Raw genomic sequence first — 22725 nt, 5'->3', positions numbered from 1 at the left:
GAGACTCCCTTGAGATTGTCTGTCTCTGAAAGGCTAACTGAATGTAGGAGTGTTGGCCCAGAGAAGAGTCTGGTATCAGCTCTCAAAGAAATGGTCACTGTAAAATGTAAGGAGGGTGTATACAGAGCCCAATGGAGCAGGGGATAGTCAAAATCTTGACCTGTCGCCTCACCGATGTGTCTGAACCATCTGTTGAACGCCTTGGAAGAAGCAATGGGGTGCTCAGTGACTTCCCGTTGGGTTCTGGTGGTGGCAGCTGCTCCACGATGCAGGCGGGCAATGTGAAGCGCAAGACGTATCTGAAAACACAAAAGGTTCAAGGAAAGCAGTGGAAGCTCCTGTCCTCCAAACCTTTCCAGCCAGCAGATGCATTAAAATGCTATTATTCAGATATACAATTGTTGGGCCAGGCTGAGGGTCATGGGTGCTTCGGCGACTCTGGCGAGAAGGAACCAACCAGTACTGAGGTGGAACCGAATGAGTCTACACTAAAATTAATCCTGAGTACTATCGATGAACGCCAGACCGAGACTAGAACCGAGAGTCATAGAGCTAGAGTGGCCGCTAAAAAGTTACAAAGGACAATCCAAAAAGTATCTAAGTCATGTGTTGCGATTGGAGAGAAACTCGGTGCCATAGAAGAAAGAACAAAAGAGGCCGTAATTAGAACTGAGGAGGCTCGTGGGACAGGTCGAGACACAGGACGATCAACTGGCGGATATTTTATGGAAGATTGAGAGCTTTAAGAATTGCCAAAGGCTTAATAACCCTCGATTTCTCTGCATTAAGGAAGGGGCGGAGGGCAGCGATATTAGATCCTTCATGCTTGATTTATTATAGACTGCCTTTCCAGAACATGGATCTTGGAACTGGGAGATGGAAGTACAAAGGGCACACAGATACCCACTCACGCATAAGAATGAAGATTCTTCTGGAGGGGCAACAGACTGACTGCCCCTGGCAGTCCTGGTCTATTTTGGGAATTTTCTACTCCAACAAAGCATTTTTGAGAAAGCTCAACCAGATGTCCAGTGGAACTTTAAAGGTCTATCATTTTTTGTACTCCCTGATTTTGGTCATGCCACTGTGGAGTAGAAGTGGAGGCTGGAGGAGAAGCGTTTTTGCTTGCCCCAGCTCAACTTAAAACGATATTCAAGGGCCAAACTAGAACTTTTACTTCTGAAATACAGGCCAAAGAGTATCTGATGAGTTCGGGGCCACATCGCGCTAGGCTTCATCAGTAGTTTATAACTATGATTAAGGCCTAAGATAGTGAATAGTATAATATGGAACTATGGAAAGAAATGGGAGGAACAGTGGAGATATTGATTCTGGTAGGGTGATATTCGTATTGGGGAAAGGGCGGGAAATCTTTTGTAGTCTTTGGCTTCTGATTTTAAAATCTCAATTAAAATTGCAGGCTGTATTTGATTGGGGAGTCCGAGGGCGGGAGCTGGCAAAAGCAAATCCAGAGTCAACAGACAGGCCTTGGGTGGCCTTGTCTGCCTCTTGTGGAAGGCAGGGGGACAACGTTGAAGGGTGGTTGGGAAGGGCTGGTGGCGTGTTAGGAAGGGTGGGGGGGGGTCAGGCAGGGGCCAGAGGGTGTGGTTCACTGTTTGATTTTTCAGACAGAAAGCGGAGAAGCAGTAAAGCTTATAGTTGATATTAGAAAATGTATTAAGATATATTGCTTTAAAAGTGCAAAAACTGAGAGTAGCTCACATAAATGGTGGTTGCCAGATAAACTAACCCAAAAAGGATTTGTTAGGGTAAAGAAATGGTTGGATAGCCGGATGAAACTGAGACAAGCTAATGACCAAGATTCGTATTGCAACTAATTGTGGCATTAATGACAGTGTGAGGAGACGGAGGGTAGCGAAGGATCTAAAATCCCTTAGAGTGTATCTGTATTGTTTACAAGAAACACATATAGGGCATTGAAATGTGAAGTTTCTGGAGACCCTGGGCTTCAAATTAATTGCAAACACCACCCAAAATACCAAAACAAGTAAAGTGGATAGATATGGGCAATGGGTCATTTCGGAATGGCGATATGGCAAGGGGTCTATTACTCTCTGCACGGTGTAGGGAGCGGTCCTTGATGACCCTGGTATGCTGGGTTTTCCAGGGGGAATTACCAATTTGGCCGACCCCTATATCATCTGTAGGGATCTTAACCTTAATGGATAAAGATTAATGCTCCCAGTTTTCAGTTTTTACTGATTTTTGCAGATAAATACAGACAGAAAACAATGTTTTCTGTCTGTATTTATACTTAAAAGTGGAAAAATACAGAAAATTGTGCTCCTTGTGAGTGACTTTCCTTGCTGCCCTTCATAAATTCCAGGCCAACAGCTTAGCGGATGAAAAACATGATAAGTTAAAAAAACAGGATGAAATTTATTTAAATACAGGCATCTGAAAGAAACACGTAGTGATAGATTGCTTACCTTTGAATTACCCCCGACGACAGACTGGATCCGGAAAGTTTTTCGTCAGCAGTACCCCTGCGCATCGGTAGGTGGTGTTGTGCGGCTCCGCGTGCGTTGTTGGTGCCGGGATGACGTTGCTGGAGCTACTTAGATGCGCCCACGTGCTCTGACGTCAGTTCTTTAATTTTCCGCGCCAGCAAGCGCAGATCAGGGAAGAGCAAGTACCCCCAGTCATTTTTTGACTGTGTTTTTCGAGGCCTTTTACCTCATTTCTTCGAGTCGATCGACTCCTGGTGTCGTACGGATGCCTGGTTTCAAGAACTGTGGGGACTATCCACCGCGTGATGTCGGTGACTGACCCACACGTTGTGTGTCTCTACTGCCTGGGGTGTGACCACGACTCCAAGTCGTGCCCCGACTGCCAGGCCATGGCACTGAAAACTTTGCGGGAGCTGTCCTGAAAGTTGCTGGAAGTTCGGCAGTCGGCTCCGCGCCGCTCAATGTCCCTGTCCCGCGGGAGGTCGAGGGACCGATCACGGAGCCATCATCATCAGGATCCAAGTCTTCGCACTCGGAGTCAGGTAAGTTGAAGCATTCCAAGAAGAAGTCGAAGAAGCATCATCGCTCTTCGACTTTCCCTCGCCCTTTGTGCGACGCAGCTGAGGGTGCGGGTGGTGCCACCCCGCTGCTCCGGCGGAGCCTGGGACATCGCCTCCAGCCTACCCGCCCTTTCCGGGTTAGTCGGCAAAGCCTGCACAGGTGCAAGAATTTCTTGCTGCCATGGCCCGACTCTTTGGCCCGTCTGGCCCCACCCACGCGACTTCGGGCCCGACTGGGAGTCCTTCCCTTCCGACCCCGGTGGTCCCAACCCCGGCGCAGCAGGACCTCCCTGGATCCGGGGTCGGATCCCGGGCGACACCGGTTGACCTGATTACACCTCCACCGGTGTCGACCCCGCCTCCGACACCACCTCCGACGACGTCCCCGGTTGCAGCCCTGAACCGGACATGGCACCGGAACAGCATCAATCGATGCCGATTCCGATACCGATGGGGCCTTTCTCCCCTACGTCCGTCCGTCCTTATTTTCAGCCTGTTTAACAGACTTCAGAGGAAGGGGAGGACTGGGAGGGCCTGCGGACCCTCTCGCACAACAGTCCGGTGATGACCCGGACTGGTCAGAAGATACTCTCCTAGGCTATTGCAGTTGGGAGAGGCAAAGCAAAGTTCACCATCCGTTGTGGGCTTGATACCGCCAACTCACTAGGCAGGGCGATTTCCACAATGGTGGCGCTTCTGCGCCATGCCTGGCTGAGGACGACTGGCTTTTTGGGGGATGTCCAAAATACCTTGATGGATATGCCCTTTGATGGCATTCGCCTTTTTGGCAACAAGTGCGTTGGAGTGCTTTAAGGATTCACGGGCTACGGCCAAGTCCTTGGGCCTCTCTTCCACTCCGCCTTCTGCTTTTCACTCCTTTCATGGCCACGGAAGGGGTGCCCTAACACATTTGTTCCAGAGCCACAGGCCGGTGCAGCAACTACCATAGCGCAGATGTGGGAACTGCTGAGGCGGTTCTGAGGGCCAGCGGGCGGGTCAGTCCACTTCCACCCCTGCAGCATCCGCTTCAAAGCCTTCCTAGTCCGAGCTTTCAGGCCTATCAAACGCCAGTGGGCGGCAGAATATGCCATCATCTCCCCCACTGGCGCGACATCACTTCTGACAAGTGGGTGCTGGAGACAGTCCAAAGGGGCTACTCCCTCCCCTTCATGACTACCCATCCAGCCATGCCACCTTGGTACCACTGCATGTTGGGGGACCATCTTGCGCTTCTCCTGCAGGAAGTCACGGCCCTATTGGCCAAGGGGGCCATTGAGCGCGTTCCTGGGCCAGAAGTAGGTCCTGGTTGCTATTCCCACTACTTTCTGGTCCCCAAGAATGACAAGGTCCTGCGTCCTATCTTGGACCTCAGTGACGTCAACAGCTTCCTCCGGAAGGAGAAGTTTGAGATGTTGACGCTTGCTCAGGTCTTGTCTGCTCTCGACCCTGGAGACTGGATGGTAGTGTTGGACTTGCATGACGCTTATTTCCACATACCCGTCCTGCTGGCCCACCGGCATTACCTGCAGTTCATGGTAGGCCACGAGCACTTTCAGTTTACCGTGCTCCCCTTCGGCCTTACCCGCGCCCCTCGGGTGTTCACGAAAGTGATGGAGGTGGTCGGAGCTCATCTGCGCAGATCAGGGGTTCCAGTCTTCCCCTATCTCGACGACTGGTGATTGAAGGCGGGCTCGCCCCAAGCACTCTTCTCCCACCTGCAGACTGCGGCCGACCTCCTGCATTTTCTGGGGTTTTTCATCCACGTGCCGAAGTCGCACCTGATGCTCTCTCAGAAGCTCCTCTTCATCGAAGCGGTTTTGGACTTGGCGCAGTTTCGGGTTAGTTCTCCCGAGCAGCGAGTCTGGGATATTTAGGCTATGATTCAGATCTTTCAGCCTTTATCCCGGGTTTCGGTCCGGATGACCGTTCGGCTACTGGGCCTGATGGCCTCCTGCATCCTGCTGGGGATCATGCCAGATGGCATAGGCAGGCTCTGCAGTGGGACCTGAAGTTACAGTGGGCACAGCATCAGGGCAACCTATCCGATCACGTCCAGATCTCGGAGGGCACTGCACAACAGTTGCAGTGGTGGCTCACGAATCGCGATATGGTCCATGGTAGATCCCTTTCCCTTCCCCACCCGGAGCACACAGTGGTGGTAACGGACACGTCCCTCCTGGGATGGGGCGGTCACATGGGAGAGGCGGAGATCAGAGGCCTCTGGCGGAGTCCCGACTCCATATCAACCTTCTGGAGCTTTGGACGATCCGACTTGCACTGAAGGCATTCCTTCCCTCTGTCATGGGGAGAGTAGTGCAAGTGTTCTCAGACAGAACCACTGCCATGTGGTACTGCAGCAAACAGGGCCGGGTGTGGTCGTGGACCCTATGTCAAGAGGCTCTGCGCCTCTGAACATGGCTGGAACATCAGGGCATTTCCCTGGTGGTTCAACACTTGGCAGGTTCTCTGAACACCAGGGCGGATGATGGATCACAAATGGCGTCTGAACTCTGACGTGGCACAAGGTCTCTTTCAGCAGTGCGGAGAGCCTTGGTTAGATCAATTCGCCACCGAAGAGAACGAGCAATGTCATCAGTTCTGCGCTTTGGAATTTCCAAGGTGGCACTCGCTAGGCGACGCTTTTCGACGCTAGTAGAGTTGTGATCTACTACACGCCTTTCCGCCTATACCACTTCTTCCCAAAGTGCTGAAGAAGATCAAGCACGACCGGGACAAAGTCATTCTTGTGGCTCCAGACTGGGCTTGAAGAGTATTGTATCCCAAGCTACTCGCATGGCGATCGATCCCCCTCTGCGACTGCCTCTTCGGGAGGATCTTCTGTAGCAGCAGCAGGGGAGGGGGTTTCCACCCGAACCTGTCCAGCCTCCACCTCCTTGAGTGGAGATTGAGCGGCGGCAGTTGACGTCTTTTGACCTGCCTCCCGAAGTTTGTGATGTTATCTTGGCAGCCAGGCGTCCCTCCACTAAAACGGTATACGCCTGCAGGTGGAATAAATTAGTGACATGGTGCACAGCAAAGGCTGTGGATACCCTTTCTGCCCCCCCTTTCTTTGGTCCTCCTCTTTATACTTTCTTTGGCCCATCAGTGCTCTGCTCTGGGCACTATCAAGGGCTATCTCTTGGCCATTTCAGCCTTTTTATGGCTTCCCAATCAACCTTCCCTTTTCGAGTCCCCTTAAAAGGCATTACTCATCTTTTCCCAGCTATTACTTTCATAATTCCTCAGTGGGACTTGAACCTGGTTCTAACCTCTCTGCTCCCTTTGAGCCACTTCACAATCTCCTCTTCGTCTTCTCACTTTAAAGACTGCTTTCCCGGTTGCCATCACCTCTGCCAGAAGAGTGAGTGAGCTCCAGGCTCTTTCTTCTAAACCTCCATTTCTAACAGTCCATCCGGGCAAAGTTGTTCTACGGACTCGTCCATCTTTTCTGCCCAAGGTTGTCACTGACTTTCACATTGGGCAGATCATCACTTTGCCCAGGGTCGGACTGGAAACCAAAACCGGCTCTGGCAAAGTGCTCGGCCGGCCCCCCAGAGGGGGTTGGGGGTGTGACCGAGCTCTTTGCCGGGGCTGGTTTTCGGCCGATTTTGTTACAGGGCAGATTTTGCAGCTATACTGCAAAAACGGCCCTGTAACAAAAACGTTTGCCAGGGGCCCAAAACCGGCCCCCACCCTTGCGGCCGACCGTGGGATTGCCCGGTGCCCGCAACGGCCAGTCCGGCACTGACTTTGCCCACCTTCTTTCCGCCTCCGCATTCCTCAAAAGAGGAAGAGAGGCTCTACCGTCTGGACCCAAAACGTGCACTTTCATTCTACCTCAACCGCACACAACACTTCTGGGTGGATGACCAGCTCTTTGTTGGCTACGTGGGTGCCAAGAAAGGCCGGGCCGTGCACAAGCGGACCATCTCTCGGTGGGTCGTTCTGTGTATTAAGGCTTGTTATTCTTTGGCTAAAAGGGAGCCTCCGGTGGGTCTACGTGCCCATTCTACCAGGGTGACGGCAGCCGCTACAGCCAAGAAAGGCCGGGCCGTGCACAAGCGGACCATCTCTCGGTGGGTCGTTCTGTGTATTAAGGCTTGTTATTCTTTGGCTAAAAGGGAGCCTCCGGTGGGTCTACGTGCCCATTCTACCAGGGCGACGGCAGCCGCTACAGCTTTGGGACGGGGTGTTCCATTCCACGACATCTGTCAGGCAGCTATGTGGGCCTTGCTGCACACGTTTACCAAGCACTACTGCCCGGACAGCCAGGTCTGCAGAGACTGCTTCTTTGGCCGTTCTGTTCTCCAGGACTTTCTGGTGTGATCTTGGTTCGCAGACTCACCACCGGGGTTGGTATTGCTGGGGTATCTATTCTAAGGTAGGGAATCTATCACTACGTGTTTCTTTCAGATGCACAAGTTACTTACCTTCGGTAACAATAGATCTGTAGGAAACATTAGTAGGGATACATTCCTTACCAGCCCACCCATCCTCCACATTCTGCAAACTGATTTCTAGGGTTAAGGTCATCCCTTTCAGGGCCCTAGTTTCATGGCACCAGTGGACAGTTTCTTGCATGGCTCTGCGTTCCTGACGTGGAAAGTCATGTACAGAACTGACGTCAGAGCGCGTGGGCGAGTCTAAGTAGCTCCAGCGACGTCATCCCAATGACGCACGCGGAGCCGCACGACGACGCCTATCGACACGCAGGGGTAATGTTTCTTACAGATCTCGAGAGACAAAATAAAAATGGGTAAATACCAATAAGATGGCCAAAAAATAAATATGGATAAATACAGACACAAATGTTAAATATATATATATATATATATATATATATATATATATATATATATATATATATATATATATATATATATATATATATATATATATATATATATATATATATATATCATAAAACCGGGAGCCCCAATCAAGATGTATGCAGATATACACATCGGGCAATTACTTAGGATGGAAACAACGGGTATTTAAAGCTTTAAAAAAATCTGAGAAGGGAAATAGCTCTGTCAGATGTAGGGGAGGAGTTAAGGGGTCTTGACCCAGGGTATACATATTATTCAGCTCCTCATCTGATTTTCGCCCGGTTGGACTATTTTTTTAATTTAATCAGAATTGTTAAGGGATGCTAAGATTGAATTATATCCTAGAGTGATGCCAGATTATAACCTGCTAATAATGGAATTAGCTTTGGATAGGATTACTAGTAATATCACCATCTGGACCTTTGGAAGAGGCCTTTTGGTCGATCCCAGCTATATAGCCCATATGAATATATGGATCCCTGAATTTTAGCTTAAAACGGGAAATTGCCCCTCTAGGAGTGGATTGGGACGCATTTAAGGCAGGAATAAGAGGGGAAACCCTGAGTTGCAGCCTGAATCGGCAAAAGCAGGAGAAATCACAGCTAGCAGAACTATATCAAAATCTAACTAAAACAGAAACCTCCCTTATCACCGAGATAAAGCAAGGAGTAGCTAATTTTGAGGCTGCCCAACAGCAGAAAGCTAGGGCTAAAGCAGCAATCAATGATGTTACTGCCCAGAAAAACTGCTGAAAAGAACCTTGTTAAAAGGCAGGAGTGTTGTGAATTCAATGAAAGGGTATGTCAACTGTTAGCAATACGCACTAGACAGAAGGTGGCTGGAGGCCACGTTAAGGAAATGAAAAATAAGGGTGGCAAAATGATTTCGGACCCTGAAGAAATACAGGAAGCATTCCGTGACTGTTATGGAAATTTGAATCATGCTCAACCCCAAGAGGATGTTTAGAGCAAGTGGTGGCTTTAATGTCTTTGGAAAGACTACGTCAAAAGGAACAAGTTATGGTAGGGGCAGCGTTCACGGTAGAAGAACTAAGAACATCTCTTAAAAATCTACCCTCGGGGAAAGCCTGTGGGACTGATTAAATCCCATCGTAGTTTATAAAGTGTTTTGTTAGGTCTTAATTTTAGATATGATGGAACTTTTAATGTCCTATAACATTGACCAATAGTGATATGAAGATGTACTCTAAGATGCTCACCACTCGGATGAGTCAAATAGTTGCCAAAGTGGTATCAGTGAACCAACATGGATTTATAGCAGGAGGAGCCCCGCAGATCATATTCGCAGTGCGATCACGCATTTTGACGTAGCAGGAACTAATGGCCGTGGCTCTGTTGGATGCCGAGAAGGCATTCAACAGGGTCACATGGATGTATCTTTAGGAACTCATGAGAAGGATCGGATTTGGGATGGGCTTCTTAAAAGCATTACAAGTACTGTATAGGAGTCCAGGAGCTAGGCTGCAAATCAGGGGCGGTCAATCAGGATTAATCAACGTTGAGAGAGGATCGCGACCGGGTTGTCCCTGTTCTCCTTTTTAGGTTTTGCCTAGCAATGCGTACGAAGTACGCATGCGCTAGCAAAACCTCTTGAGTTCTATGTCGGGTGATGACCCGCCTCTGTCTCTCATTGGCTAGCTCCATAAATGGAGGCTAGCCATTGGGAGACAGAGGCTGTCAATCGCGCTTTCTCCAGAAAACGCGATTCGGGGGCGTTTCGCGGTGTTTTTTTAAGCCCCGCCCCTTTGTCCCGGGCCGCGCTGTGATTGGCTGCCGGCCCGGACACCCCCGTGATGTCATTCCCGGGCCGCGCTGTGATTGGCTGCCGGCCCGGGACCTGACTTGTTTCCTTTTTGTCTCCCAGTTTTACATCCTTCCTTGTTTCCACCTCTTATCTATATATTTTTATTCCCTCCATTTTAATTTTGTTTCCTTCGTGCCTACACTTCACTTTCATTCTTGTTACTTTCCCATTCTCGTCCTTTCCTTTGCCCGCTCCAGACGGACGCCGACGCCTAGAAGGGCTGCAGACCTTTGCATGCCGTGAGAAAAATACTTCAAGCTACGTCACAAGACAAATGGCCTCTTTCTGTGTCACTGCTCAAGGACGTCCTCATTTGAGTCACGAGGCCTGCCATTCACGTTTGTACGGATCTTTCCATCCCACGCAGCAGTACTATGTCGATAGGAATCCTTCATGGGGGTGGTGTGTGTGAGGGGGGAGGGCGGGGGCTGGAAGCGCTGCTTGCTAGAGGTTTCAACCTCAGCCGCTGACCTTGAGCGGTGTCTTTTCTTCCTGGGCCTCGGCTACACGGGACCAGTAACATGCAGAGACCCTGTGGCTGCCCCGGAGCAAGCACGGGAGCCCTTTACATGGACTGGGAAGGAGGGGACGATATATATATATATATATATATATATATATATATATATATATATATATATATATATATATATATATATACAACCCTTATTACTTATAATGTGATTATTATTTACACATCTGTGTACATAGGCTGGCGTCATACCATCATATATGTGCTGGGGTCTGGCACAAGCGAGCTGCACTGCCTCGCAAAGCGTCAAGATATTATTTGCTTTAAACTTTTTTTGGCCGCGCTGGGATTGGCCGAGCCTCCGCCGTGTCATCGGGAGGAGGAGGAGTGGAGAGCAGGAAGCAGCCTGCGTCGGCCGCGCTAGGATTGGCCCAGCCGGCCGAGCCTCCGCCACGTCATCACTAGAGCTGCTTCCTCTGCTCTGACGCGGACACGGGCAGTCAGGTAAGTTTTCTTATTTTTTAAAAATGTACTTTTTAACCCCCCGCGCGAGTCCCTTGCCCCCCCCCCCCCCCGCACCCCCAAGTCCCGTCCCCCCCACCCCCAAGTCCCGTCCCGTCCCCCCCACCCCCAAGTCCCTTTACCAAAGCCGACAATTCTGACTCGATAATGAGACTGGACGCTGCACTCAGACCACATGGCTTCTTGTGTGAGTAGTGTCTTCTGCAGCCGTGGAGGAGCTGTACTGACCTGCCCATTATATGCTTAAAATGTAGTTTACTGCAAGGCTATGCATTACACTTTTCCTTTCAAACTAAATTAACGTCTCTCACTCTTAATAAAGCTAGCACTGTGCCTAGCGATGACGTGGCATAAAGAGTATTGATGCACATAGTCGCTGTGCGTCATTTAAATGATACCTGTATATGAATCTATAGCCTTCATCAACCCACATAATTACGCAGTTACTGCTCGCCTCTGGTATTCCTTTACAGAGATGTCTGAACAGGAAATCCAGCAAGACCACAGGCACAACAGGCAATAATGAATTCAAGGATTGCCTGGTTATTCCAGAATGCCTCAGGCCCTTGAGGACTGGTATGGAAAAGTTGGCACACAGAGAAAGACCTAAACTTCAGAGAATACTGACAAATTGACAACACATGCAGTATGTTCCCATGAGGTGCACAGTAAATGGAGCATTTTGTAGAAGCTGAGTGAATGGTAATGACCACTGATTAGCTGAGGTCAGCCTATTGGGTCAAAAAGGGTTGCATTAGGCAGACTTAGTGGCTGAACTTATGAAGGGCCGGGATGCTTTTCCCAGTGACCTGTGAAGAAACTGAAATAGATGTAGCCCTCTCAAATACCGACCCTCCAGCACATCTCCAACTTGTTCTTTTGTGAGTCCCTTGTCTCACCACTAGCCATGGCCCTGATCGCGCACTAGTCCCTATGTCCACAGCTTGTGTTTAGCGCTGCAGACAGCTAGGGAGAATAAAGAGTATCAAAGGCAGAAAATCAGCCTACAGAAAAATAGGTGTTTCACCGTGGCTGGTGTATGCGGTATAGTGCAGAATGCAATATCATATTCCGAAGGAGTATTAGCTTTGATGGTTCTATACAACAAATAACACACACCTTATAAAGAAAGCCATCTCCAGATGTTGCCCATGAAATTAGCACAATTGTTTCAAAATCCATCCACTTGGTGAACAAGTTTAGTATTTTGTTATGTTCCTAAATGTTTTCATTTCATTTTCTTCACCGTGAGAGAAAGGAGATAATGCATGATTAGAAAAATTTAGAGAGAATATGTTACTTTATTACAAAGAAATTCAAGCCGTGTGTGCTTTACTACATCCACAGAGCAAAAATAATGCCCACAGGTTACCCATAGTCCAGGTTTTAACTTTTTGTTCTTCTGTAGCCATCCAATTCCTTATGCTCAAAAAATAAGTTTGGTTACATATGACCACATTCCCTCTATGGCTTTATTATATTCTATTGTTAGAAGTGCATGGAATGTCTGCCTGAACAGTGCATATATTTTTCATGATTAGAATATTTTTTGTGGTCTTGGATTTGTTAAAGATGAAGTGATGGGGTGTTGAGGTGGTGGTTTCCCAATGCTTGCATGAGCCAGAAATTCACAAACATCTGCCCTCGTACTAAAAGCATGACCGTGGCGTTTAATCAAGAGGCTATGATTGTTATGTTTCATTATTGGCAAGTTGTTATATTTTTGTAGTGGTGATTTTCATTACAATCCTGGGGCTCGATTTGCAAAAAGCAGGAGCAAAATCAGATTTCAAAAAACCTAATGCTTTAGATTTTTGTTTTGGTCAGCCCTGTTTGGTGCTAAAATGTGGAAATGATTAACATAAATAATGATACGTTCAAAACGTAGGAAACAAAAATAGGCCAGTGGGTTGGTACACACCATAACAGTCCATACATAAAACAGTATCTTGTGACCCTGTTTTCGTTCCTCTGTTGCCTGCTTGTGACCCTGTTTTCGTGCCTCTGTTGCCTGCTTGTTCTCTGTTGCCTGCTTCTGACCCTGTTTTCGTGCCTCTGTTGCCTGCTTGTGACCCTGTTTTCGTGCCTCTGTTGCCTGCTTGTGACTCTGTTGCCTGCTTGTGACCCTGTTCTCGTGCCTCTGTTGCCTGCTTGTGACCCTGTTTTCGTGCCTCTGTTGCCTGCTTGTGACCCTGTTTACGTGCCTCTGTTGCCTGCAATGTGTGGGGGCTCGCAGTGTGTGTGGGGGGGCTCGCAGTGTGTGGGGGGCTCTGTGTGGCTGTGTGTGTGGGGGGCTCTGTGTGGCTGTGTGTGTGGGGGGCTCTGTGTGGGTGTGTGTGTGGGGGGGCTCTGTGTGGGTGTGTGTGTGGGGGGTGTGTGGGGGTGTGTGTGGGGGGGGCTCTGTGTGGGTGTTTGTGTGTGGCATTTGCGAGAGATTAAGCTATTGGCATTGTAAATGACAATGCCATTTATTTATGTTAAAAAAAACATAAATAAAAATAATGTCAAGAGCAATGCCAATAGCTCTAACTTTTACTCAGATGTGAGTCCCTTGCTCATTGCACCATCAGGATTCAAGCAAGCCGGGCCGAAGACGCCTGAAATGGCAGAAACCGGTCCCCGGAAGCTTGTTTCCTTCCCAGTGTAAGAATTGGCTTTTGTAGTCTGGTCTGCCCTGTTCCCATGATGCACTGGGCCAGGGACAGACTAATTTGCATACAGCCAGGTTCTGAAACTGGGATGGTGCAATGAGCTAAAAAACGGTGTTGGATCCAGCCCTGATCTCTTGACTGGGTGAGAGTACTCTGCTTAATTCAGAGACTCTGTCCATCACCACCCCTTGTTGTAAATAATTTTGTCCACCCTAAGCGTGGAAGGGTATACTCAGATGTGAGTCCCTTGCTCATTGCACCATCAGGATTCAAGCAAGCCGGGCCGAAGACGCCTGAAATGGCAGAAACCGGTCCCCGGAAGCTTGTTTCCTTCCCAGTGTAAGAATTGGCTTTTGTAGTCTGGTCTGCCCTGTTCCCATGATGCACTGGGCCAGGGACAGACTAATTTGCATACAGCCAGGTTCTGAAACTGGGATGGTGCAATGAGCTAAAAAACGGTGTTGGATCTAGCCCTGATCTCTTGACTGGGTGAGAGTACTCTGCTTAATTCAGAGACTCTGTCCATCACCACCCCTTGTTGTAAATAATTTTGTCCACCCTAAGCGTGGAAGGGTATACTCAGATGTGAGTCCCTTGCTCATTGCACCATCAGGATTCAAGCAAGCCGGGCCGAAGACGCCTGAAATGGCAGAAACCGGTCCCCGGAAGCTTGTTTCCTTCCCAGTGTAAGAATTGGCTTTTGTAGTCTGGTCTGCCCTGTTCCCATGATGCACTGGGCCAGGGACAGACTAATTTGCATACAGCCAGGTTCTGAAACTGGGATGGTGCAATGAGCTAAAAAACGGTGTTGGATCTAGCCCTGATCTCTTGACTGGGTGAGAGTACTCTGCTTAATTCAGAGACTCTGTCCATCACCACCCCTTGTTGTAAATAATTTTGTCCACCCTAAGCGTGGAAGGGTATACTCAGATGTGAGTCCCTTGCTCATTGCACCATCAGGATTCAAGCAAGCCGGGCCGAAGACGCCTGAAATGGCAGAAACCGGTCCCCGGAAGCTTGTTTCCTTCCCAGTGTAAGAATTGGCTTTTGTAGTCTGGTCTGCCCTGTTCCCATGATGCACTGGGCCAGGGACAGACTAATTTGCATACAGCCAGGTTCTGAAACTGGGATGGTGCAATGAGCTAAAAAACGGTGTTGGATCTAGCCCTGATCTCTTGACTGGGTGAGAGTACTCTGCTTAATTCAGAGACTCTGTCCATCACCACCCCTTGTTGTAAATAATTTTGTCCACCCTAAGCGTGGAAGGGTATACTCAGATGTGAGTCCCTTGCTCATTGCACCATCAGGATTCAAGCAAGCCGGGCCGAAGACGCCTGAAATGGCAGAAACCGGTCCCCGGAAGCTTGTTTCCTTCCCAGTGTAAGAATTGGCTTTTGTAGTCTGGTCTGCCCTGTTCCCATGATGCACTGGGCCAGGGACAGACTAATTTGCATACAGCCAGGTTCTGAAACTGGGATGGTGCAATGAGCTAAAAAACGGTGTTGGATCTAGCCCTGATCTCTTGACTGGGTGAGAGTACTCTGCTTAATTCAGAGACTCTGTCCATCACCACCCCTTGTTGTAAATAATTTTGTCCACCCTAAGCGTGGAAGGGTATACTCAGATGTGAGTCCCTTGCTCATTGCACCATCAGGATTCAAGCAAGCCGGGCCGAAGACGCCTGAAATGGCAGAAACCGGTCCCCGGAAGCTTGTTTCCTTCCCAGTGTAAGAATTGGCTTTTGTAGTCTTGTCTGCCCTGTTCCCATGATGCACTGGGCCAGGGACAGACTAATTTGCATACAGCCAGGTTCTGAAACTGGGATGGTGCAATGAGCTAAAAAACGGTGTTGGATCTAGCCCTGATCTCTTGACTGGGTGAGAGTACTCTGCTTAATTCAGAGACTCTGTCCATCACCACCCCTTGTTGTAACTAACTTTAACAAAGGCAAAACCATTGCATTGTAAATGCTTGTTTATTTGTGTTATATATAGATTCATTTATTCACAAATTGGAAGCTGCTCCAGCTATAGTCCCTGTTAAATCTCAAGCCTTTGAGACTAAAATTCTGACCTATACGGATGATAACATGGTTGCATCGGTAGATCCAGTATCTACTATGTTAATAGTGGAGTATGAGTTAGCAGAATTTGGGAAAGTTTCAGGCTACTTAATAGACAAAAACCACAACTGCTAGTGAATCAGTTCATAGTTAGTCAGGATCCAAAGGTGGTAGATCAGGCGGTTTATCAGGGAATAAAGATAGGGGCAAAGGTAGATCAGGTTGCCAAGAACATATTAGACCAATTTTAGCTAAGGCAAAACAAGATGTTGGGTGATGGCACAATCTTCATCTGTCTATTGTTGGCCGATGTAATATAATAAAAATGGTGTTTCAACCAAAGATTTTATATCTCTTTAGATCTATCCCGTTGGCGTTCGAGAACGTCTGGTCAAAAGCATTGGATACCCTTGTGTCTAGATTCATATGGTCCTTTTATAAAACAAGGAAGGCAACACAATTTCTGGCATTACTCAGAGAAAGGGGTTGTGGGCACTCGCAAATTTTAAATTTTATTATCTAGCTGTTGTTCTCCTGTATACACGGGTTCTCCTGATTAATTGAGAGGAAATACCTGAATCTAGGCGGGGTGTGCCACAGATATTTGTGCTTACAATAGGATCTGTCGGTAAGGGATGTCTGTTAAGGTGGTTAGAACCCACCTACTATAAAAAAAAGTTAGGTTTAATGAGCGGCCTATAAAAACTGGACTGATTTGAGAAAGAAGCTCTGAATTAGGAGATGGAATTGGTATACTCTGATACAAAAGAACCCCTCAATTCCAGGAATATTTCAGGATGCTTGCTTGTATAGATGGGAGAAACTGGGGTTTTGCAAACTGAGGGATCCCTTCCAAAATCAGAGGTTTGCATCATTTCAAGAACTAAGGATTAAGTTAAATCTAAATCAAAAGGAATTTTTTTAATATCTGCAAATTCGTGGCTTTTTACATAAAAAAACTTGTGGACCGCTGGGTTTGGAGTGGATATACCACTCCTGGATCTCTTGCTTGGGGGAGAAAAACTCTCTATCTCGTAATATATAGTTAATTATGTAAACTGGCACAAGATGTCTCGAGAAGCATAATGCTAAATGGCAGTCAAAGCTTGGGATAAATGAATATACTTTTTATGATTCTCTGAAGTTGTCATACGGCGCTGTGCTCTTCGGGGCTAGAAGCACAGCAGTACAAGATAATCTTTGACTTCCATTTTACCCCAGCAAAGATCTCAAAATGAGCACATGCCCAGTCAGATCACTGAGATTTCAGATCTTTACATTTTTAGGAAATATACATAATGTTAATATGGATTTGACTCCTCGGGTGACGATACTGGGGTAGATTTGGATTTGGAGTTGATGGGAGGAGAGCCAATCGCGATGCCAGTATTTCAGATCTGTGTTGCCTCATCATGGTTGGACCCGCAGGCACCATCTTACCAACAATGGCAATGGAGGTTTTTTCTATCTTCAACTTGGTGATGGCATTGTATAAACTTACGGGGAAAAGAGCTAAGCAGAAGAATTTGGGGGCGCCTTACTGAATGGCTTCTCTCTCACAAATAAGAGTGGGATATTAATTGATAGGGATCCTTAATCAAGGTCAAAGATGGTACACTGGAGGGGAATAATGAAAAAATCAGACGGAGACAGATTAGATTGTTCTTATTGCACTTGCACCTTGTTTAATTACTGTACTGTATATCGTATGAATTTCGGGTGTTATGTGCTCTATATCCTTTTTTCTGAGTTTTTTTTAAAGGATGATATATTATTGAGTGTAATTGTGTCTTATATATTATGTAATCTCTTTTTACCCCTGCTTGCAACCTTCCCAGTCTAAGTAATTATGAAATGTATAAAAGCACTAATAAAAAGGATTATAAAAAAGGAGCAAGACTGCAGTGGCACAGTGGACACAAAATGGGCTGAAATGCGACCCCCCTTGCACTTTCCAGTGGCTGAGACTTTAAGAAGCATTCCACCCGTCACCTTTTGCTACTTTGGTGGGATGACCTAGCCACACTGCACAAACATTTATCAATGCTTTTATGATAGGCCTGTCCCCATTCTACATATTTCCCATGGCGGCCAACCCAATTTCACCTAGTCATAGATTACAGATCCAAACTTAAATATGTTTATTACAAGCCCCAATCCCATCTTACCTAACGATACAGCCCAAACCCTTACCCCACAGCTCACATAGACAAAACCCAAATTCATTTTATCTAACCTTCTGTAGTATGCACCGACGCCACAATTCGCTACCCACACCGTTCCGAGCTCGTCACCTAGTGCAAACCCCTCTTCACCTGGTTATAGAGTATGTAAAAAAACTGCCTCCACCCTGCTCTCCTGATTGAAAGTTGTTCTAAAGTTACTCCTTAGTAACTCATACCGTTCTAAGCTGTATATTTATTTGAAAAGCAAGAGTTGGTTTTGATTGGCTCTATTGCACTCTTCTGATTTTGCTTTCTGTGATGAGTAGTACAGATCGCACAACATGCATAGCGCAGTTATCTTCTCCGAAACACTGAAAACCAAATGTATAAGTAGGGCTTGAGTAGTGTTGAATTCTAAGTGCAGGAATGAGCTCGGACCGTGGTGACTTCTTCAATCAGATCACTTCATTATACAAGCATAGATTATTTTCCTAGAATTATTTCAGATTACATTTAGAGCAGAGGTCGCCAACCTTTTTTGTAATGAGTTACTTATGTTTAATTAAAATCATACATAGCTACTATTATTGTTACTGTGGTAATAATAACCATGAAAGAGACCAGATTACATTTGTGGCCACCAGATGCAAGATCGCCAGCAGTGATATCCTCAGTGCATCAGGTAGGGTTGTCAGCAGTATTATAAAGAGCATTATCAGTTTGGAATGCCTCTATATGGGTAATACATGACAACCATAGCTGTAAGGCCCCAGACACCATGGAAATAGTATTGGTAATCAGACTCACCAGTGCCTCATGAGTTGAATATCAACTTCAAATATATTTTGAAAATCCAACTATATTTCTCCAAACATCAGATTATGAGTTCTGAAAATACACATAGTTTCATATTGAATACACACCTTTCAATTCTGGGATACACATAGTTTCATATTGCATACACACCTTTCAATTCTGGGATATATATGTTAATTCAACCAAGCAAAAGCTTCTAATTTAGTAGGACGGGCTGCACACAGATGAGCTACTGTAGGTAGCTGGAGAGCTACCAGGAGCTCACAAGTTACTCGTTGGAGAAGCCTGATTTACAGTGTAATGAGATATTTCATGTTATTCCGCCGTCACCAGATTCAACTGTGTGGAGTACTTCTGGTATGGACCAGTCTATCCAAATCCCGAAAAGCTGGTAGATTGTGTCTCACTTAAGTTGAATGTCCTTTACTGTCATCATTAACCTTGAGGGACTTAAGAATCCTGCCTGTTGAAAATTGCTACGCCAGTATTCATTTTTTTCTTAAGATATCTGTTAAAGTTCCAAATAGTCTCAATCTTTAACTATATTTTGTTGTTTGTACATAAATAAATGTGTTTGGGTATGTGCAGGATGTAAAAGGATTTGGGGTGCAGGAGAGGAAGTGGGTGAGGAACAGGAGTTACCTCGTGCAGGCCTTGCTTAGTGGTGTCCGACCCAGCTCGTTAGGGGAGGCTGAAGTATAAAGGAATAGAAGGAAGCCAGTAAGGGCCTTCAGGGTTGTCCGTGCAGGGATCCGCAGACTGTTGTTTGATGCATGTGGGGTGAGTCTGTTCAATGTATATGAGGTCAGACGATGAGTGCCACACGGTGGAATCCAGATCTATATGAGACTAACATGATTTTAATGGCACTTGTGTGGCACCAGAAACAGTTTGCTGGGAGTAGTGCAGTTCTTTGTAAGCACTATAAACTCCACTTGCTCAGCGGATATGCATCATACACCACGCACTATCAGCAAGCACCTTTACTCACTAACTTGTCCAAGCAAAGAAGCAAGATCTCAATATATAGAGTAACTGTGTGATGCCCAATGAACTCATTCTTATCATAGAGAACATTCCTACGCAAGTTGTTTAGACTTTTTAGAATACAGGTGGAGTCCTGGGAGCTGAGCAAGGTTGTACAGAGCCCAGAGTCGGATGGAAATGCTGCCCAGTGATTGCTGGTAAATGCCAGGCAGCCTAGGTGTAACCTGTATGAGAAGGGTCAGTGATGGAAAGCATGTGCAGGCTGTTAAACAAGATCTGGATGAGCAAAGACTGCAGGCCGGAATTGAGGGTAAGGAAATGCAGTGCAACTTCTGTCTAAAGAGTAAACCTCTAGGCCCACAAGTGAACAGCCAGGCAGCACTTCTAACCCTCTCCCTCAATACACAGCAACAGAAAGACCCCCACCTCTCCCTCGGGTCTTTGCCTGAAGTAACAAGTCCCTAGCCCCTTGCATGGAGTGTTCTGTGTTTTTTATTTCGAGAGGCCACTTGGCACTAGAGAAATCGATCATTGTTGGCTTCACTGTCTTTGCTGTATCCACAATTTCTCTGTTTTAGATCTTTAGCTCGTCCCCCCAGGGACTTTGTTAGGTGTGATGCACTCCAGGTGAGCAGCTCTGGTTGGCCACCGGTTTCCACCCTCCGTGGATGGCACCTTGGGTTGCATCGGAGCAAGTCTGCCCCACTTAAGGTTTTGGTTCTGACCTCCATTCTCAGCCTGGCCCATGCCAGTCAGGGGGATTCTGATGGGTGCATTGGCTTTGGTCTCCTCTGGCTCGCTGTAGGCTGGATTGCCAGAGGTCTTGTGGGAGTTCAGAACTGTGGGAGAGGGCGGGCTTAGTTTGGGCGGTACAGAATCAGGCTGTAAGGTAAGGATCCCAAAGTTACTTTTTGTATTCACTCATGCATACAGAATGTAGCCCGGGTGTCCCTGTCGTATCTTTTTTTTGCCTGGATTGACCTTAATAAAATGTGTAATTTAAAAACTCTGCTTGTTTGTGACGATCTGTATAAATGCCACTGTACCTGTACTGGGGCCATTCCCACCCCGTGTGTCTGCCAGGCTTGACCTCCACTCTGATTTGAAACTTTACTGTATTGCCCTGTTTTTTGCCTGGATGGATGAATGGCTTATTGAAGTGTCCTCTCTCTCTGATTGCAGCTCCCGATGAAGATGTCCTGGTTAAAGGGAAGCAGTCCATCAAGAGCCAGGCGCTGGCAAACCAGAGCTCGGACAGTGAGGGCCTGCTGGAGGGAGACGACGACACCCTGTCCTCCCTGGAAGAGAAGGACCTGGAGAATTTAACTGGTAACTACAGCCGTGTGCGCCTTCTTCCCGCCACCCATCAGTGTCTGCAGCCGGGCATTGATGGGTACTCCTGGCCCGCAATTACATTATGAAAGAATGCTTCTGTGCACCCCGGATGTGAGGCCAGGTTTGGGTAATCGCGCAGGTGCTGCAGATTGTGGTAGTAATGAATTCAAACCTAATATTCCTATATTGAGAAAAAAAGACCTATGTTACACGACTTTATTCACACAAAGATATGCGCACTCAGACAAGCGTTCATGTGGGGACAATAAAATAGAAATATGAGGCAAACGCAGATTGAGACGCACATTTACGCACTCGCACAGACAAAAGAGCGCGCGCCCTCGGAGTCTCTGACATGGCGCGCGGACAGGCGCAGAACCCGACGTAGGCAGATGCACCCAAACAGGGGCAGGCCGGGCACTCCGGCACAGGCATGCATTGCCAAAGAAGTGGCGCACTCCGAGACTGGCAGAAGCGGGCGCGCCCGATGACGCGCACGCTGTACCCGATGCAGATTGACAGGTGTGCAGACAACCGCTGAGCAGCATGGGCGCCAGCTGGCACCCTCATACTCGCACTGCAGTCACTCACGCGCCTAGACCCGCTTCCAGATGCATGCGTGCACCGAGGCCCACGGGCACGCTGGCCGACCGGCATACATACATGCACGCACACCCACCCACCCGTGCTTCTTTTGCATAATTAAGTACCGGGGCAAAGGTTTTGCTGAGATTCCCGCGGCCGGTGCTGTCAGAGGTCGGATAGCTTTGATTTCACCTCTTTATCACACACTTGGAGGACCTTTTGCGTCTCTGCTTCCTCGTTGTCACTGTTTTTCCGACCTTTCCTTCCTCCTTTTGTGTTTTTTTTCTCTCTGGATCAAACTTGGTGGAAGAAAATAAGTGCGAGTCCCCAAAAACGAGTGCTGGTGGATCCCGCCGAGAACCACCAGCTCAAATTAAGCACCCACGTGTAGAGAAATTAACCACCAACGTGAAACTCTTGCCTTGATAAATAATAAACCCTATTTAATCCCAACCGAAAAATATGCAACCACCGAGGGCATCCCAACAAAAGCTGTTCGGAACCACTGCGAGAGAATGGCATAATGGAGCTTTGAAGTGGGCGAGACATGGGCACGAGCGCATGAAAGGAAAGACTAGGGAGACTGGGTGGAGAGAAGGGTGGGTGGAAGAAGGATGGAAGGGCGAGTGGAGAGCAAGATGGAGATGGGTGGGAGACATGGAAGGAAGAATGGGGAAACGGATGCAAAGCATGGTGGGTGGAGACAACGATGAATTGTTAGAAAGCAAGATAGAAGGATGAATGGCAATGGAAGGAAGGAAGAGATGAGAAGAAGGGCCTATCGATTGAAGGAAAAAAGCATGGATGGAAAAATGGAGAGAAGTAAATAAAGAGGGATTGAAGGGGTGGACGTACAAAAGGATGGGCAGCGAAAGACAGATGAGAGCTGTATGAATGGATGGGTGAGTGGCTGAGTTACCAGAAGAAAGGAAGGATGGAAGAAGCATGGGCTTAATTAAGAATGAATCAGTAAAACTTGTCGTTTTGGCCACGTTATTCGCGGAATTCCCACATGAAAGCAACTGAAAGCCTGTCTCACTCAGCGTGACATTTGGAATAGGGTTTTTAGTCAGGGTTCTTTGTTTTTCTGTGTATTTTTTTGCTCGTGTGCCCCGTCTATGTTGGCCCACTCAGTGGATGGGGGGGAGTGGATGAAACGTCAGAGCCTTCCTGTTTCATGGCCTGTCGTGTCTGCTGCCCCTCGGCAGAGCCTTCGTCTCGGATGGCCCTCGGTTTCATCCAGGGAAAGCGCTGTCAGACGCGCTGCTTTGAAATGACAACGGCTTCCTGCCTGTAATACCAATCAGGGGTAGAATCGATGGCAAGGGGAGTCTTTCCAAAGATGATCTCCCAGCTCATGCATCTGAAATGGGGAGGTTTCCCGGGCCCGACTCTTCCACCCGGCGTGGCTTGCTTCCGCTGCAGTGCCTCGGCGCACCCACC

At 47.6% G+C, this 22725-nt stretch overlaps 1 protein-coding gene across 2 annotated transcripts in view; it reads left to right on the top strand.

Moving 5' to 3' along the window:
* LRBA (LPS responsive beige-like anchor protein) overlaps positions 1 to 22725 on the top strand; it is a 2244423-nt gene that overhangs the window by 1344673 nt on the left and 877025 nt on the right. For both annotated transcript variants that reach the window (XM_078676915.1, XM_078676916.1), the window contains exon 39: positions 20545 to 20691. In XM_078676915.1, the coding sequence (XP_078533041.1) occupies positions 20545 to 20691 (147 nt within the window). The remainder of the gene's footprint in view (positions 1 to 20544; positions 20692 to 22725) is intronic.

Source organism: Lissotriton helveticus, chromosome 2_1 (genome assembly GCF_964261635.1).
Source record: "Lissotriton helveticus chromosome 2_1, aLisHel1.1, whole genome shotgun sequence".
Classification (NCBI taxonomy): Eukaryota; Metazoa; Chordata; class Amphibia; order Caudata; family Salamandridae; genus Lissotriton; species Lissotriton helveticus.
Note: the sequence above shows the minus strand (reverse complement) of the source record. Positions and strands in the feature narration are given on the sequence as shown.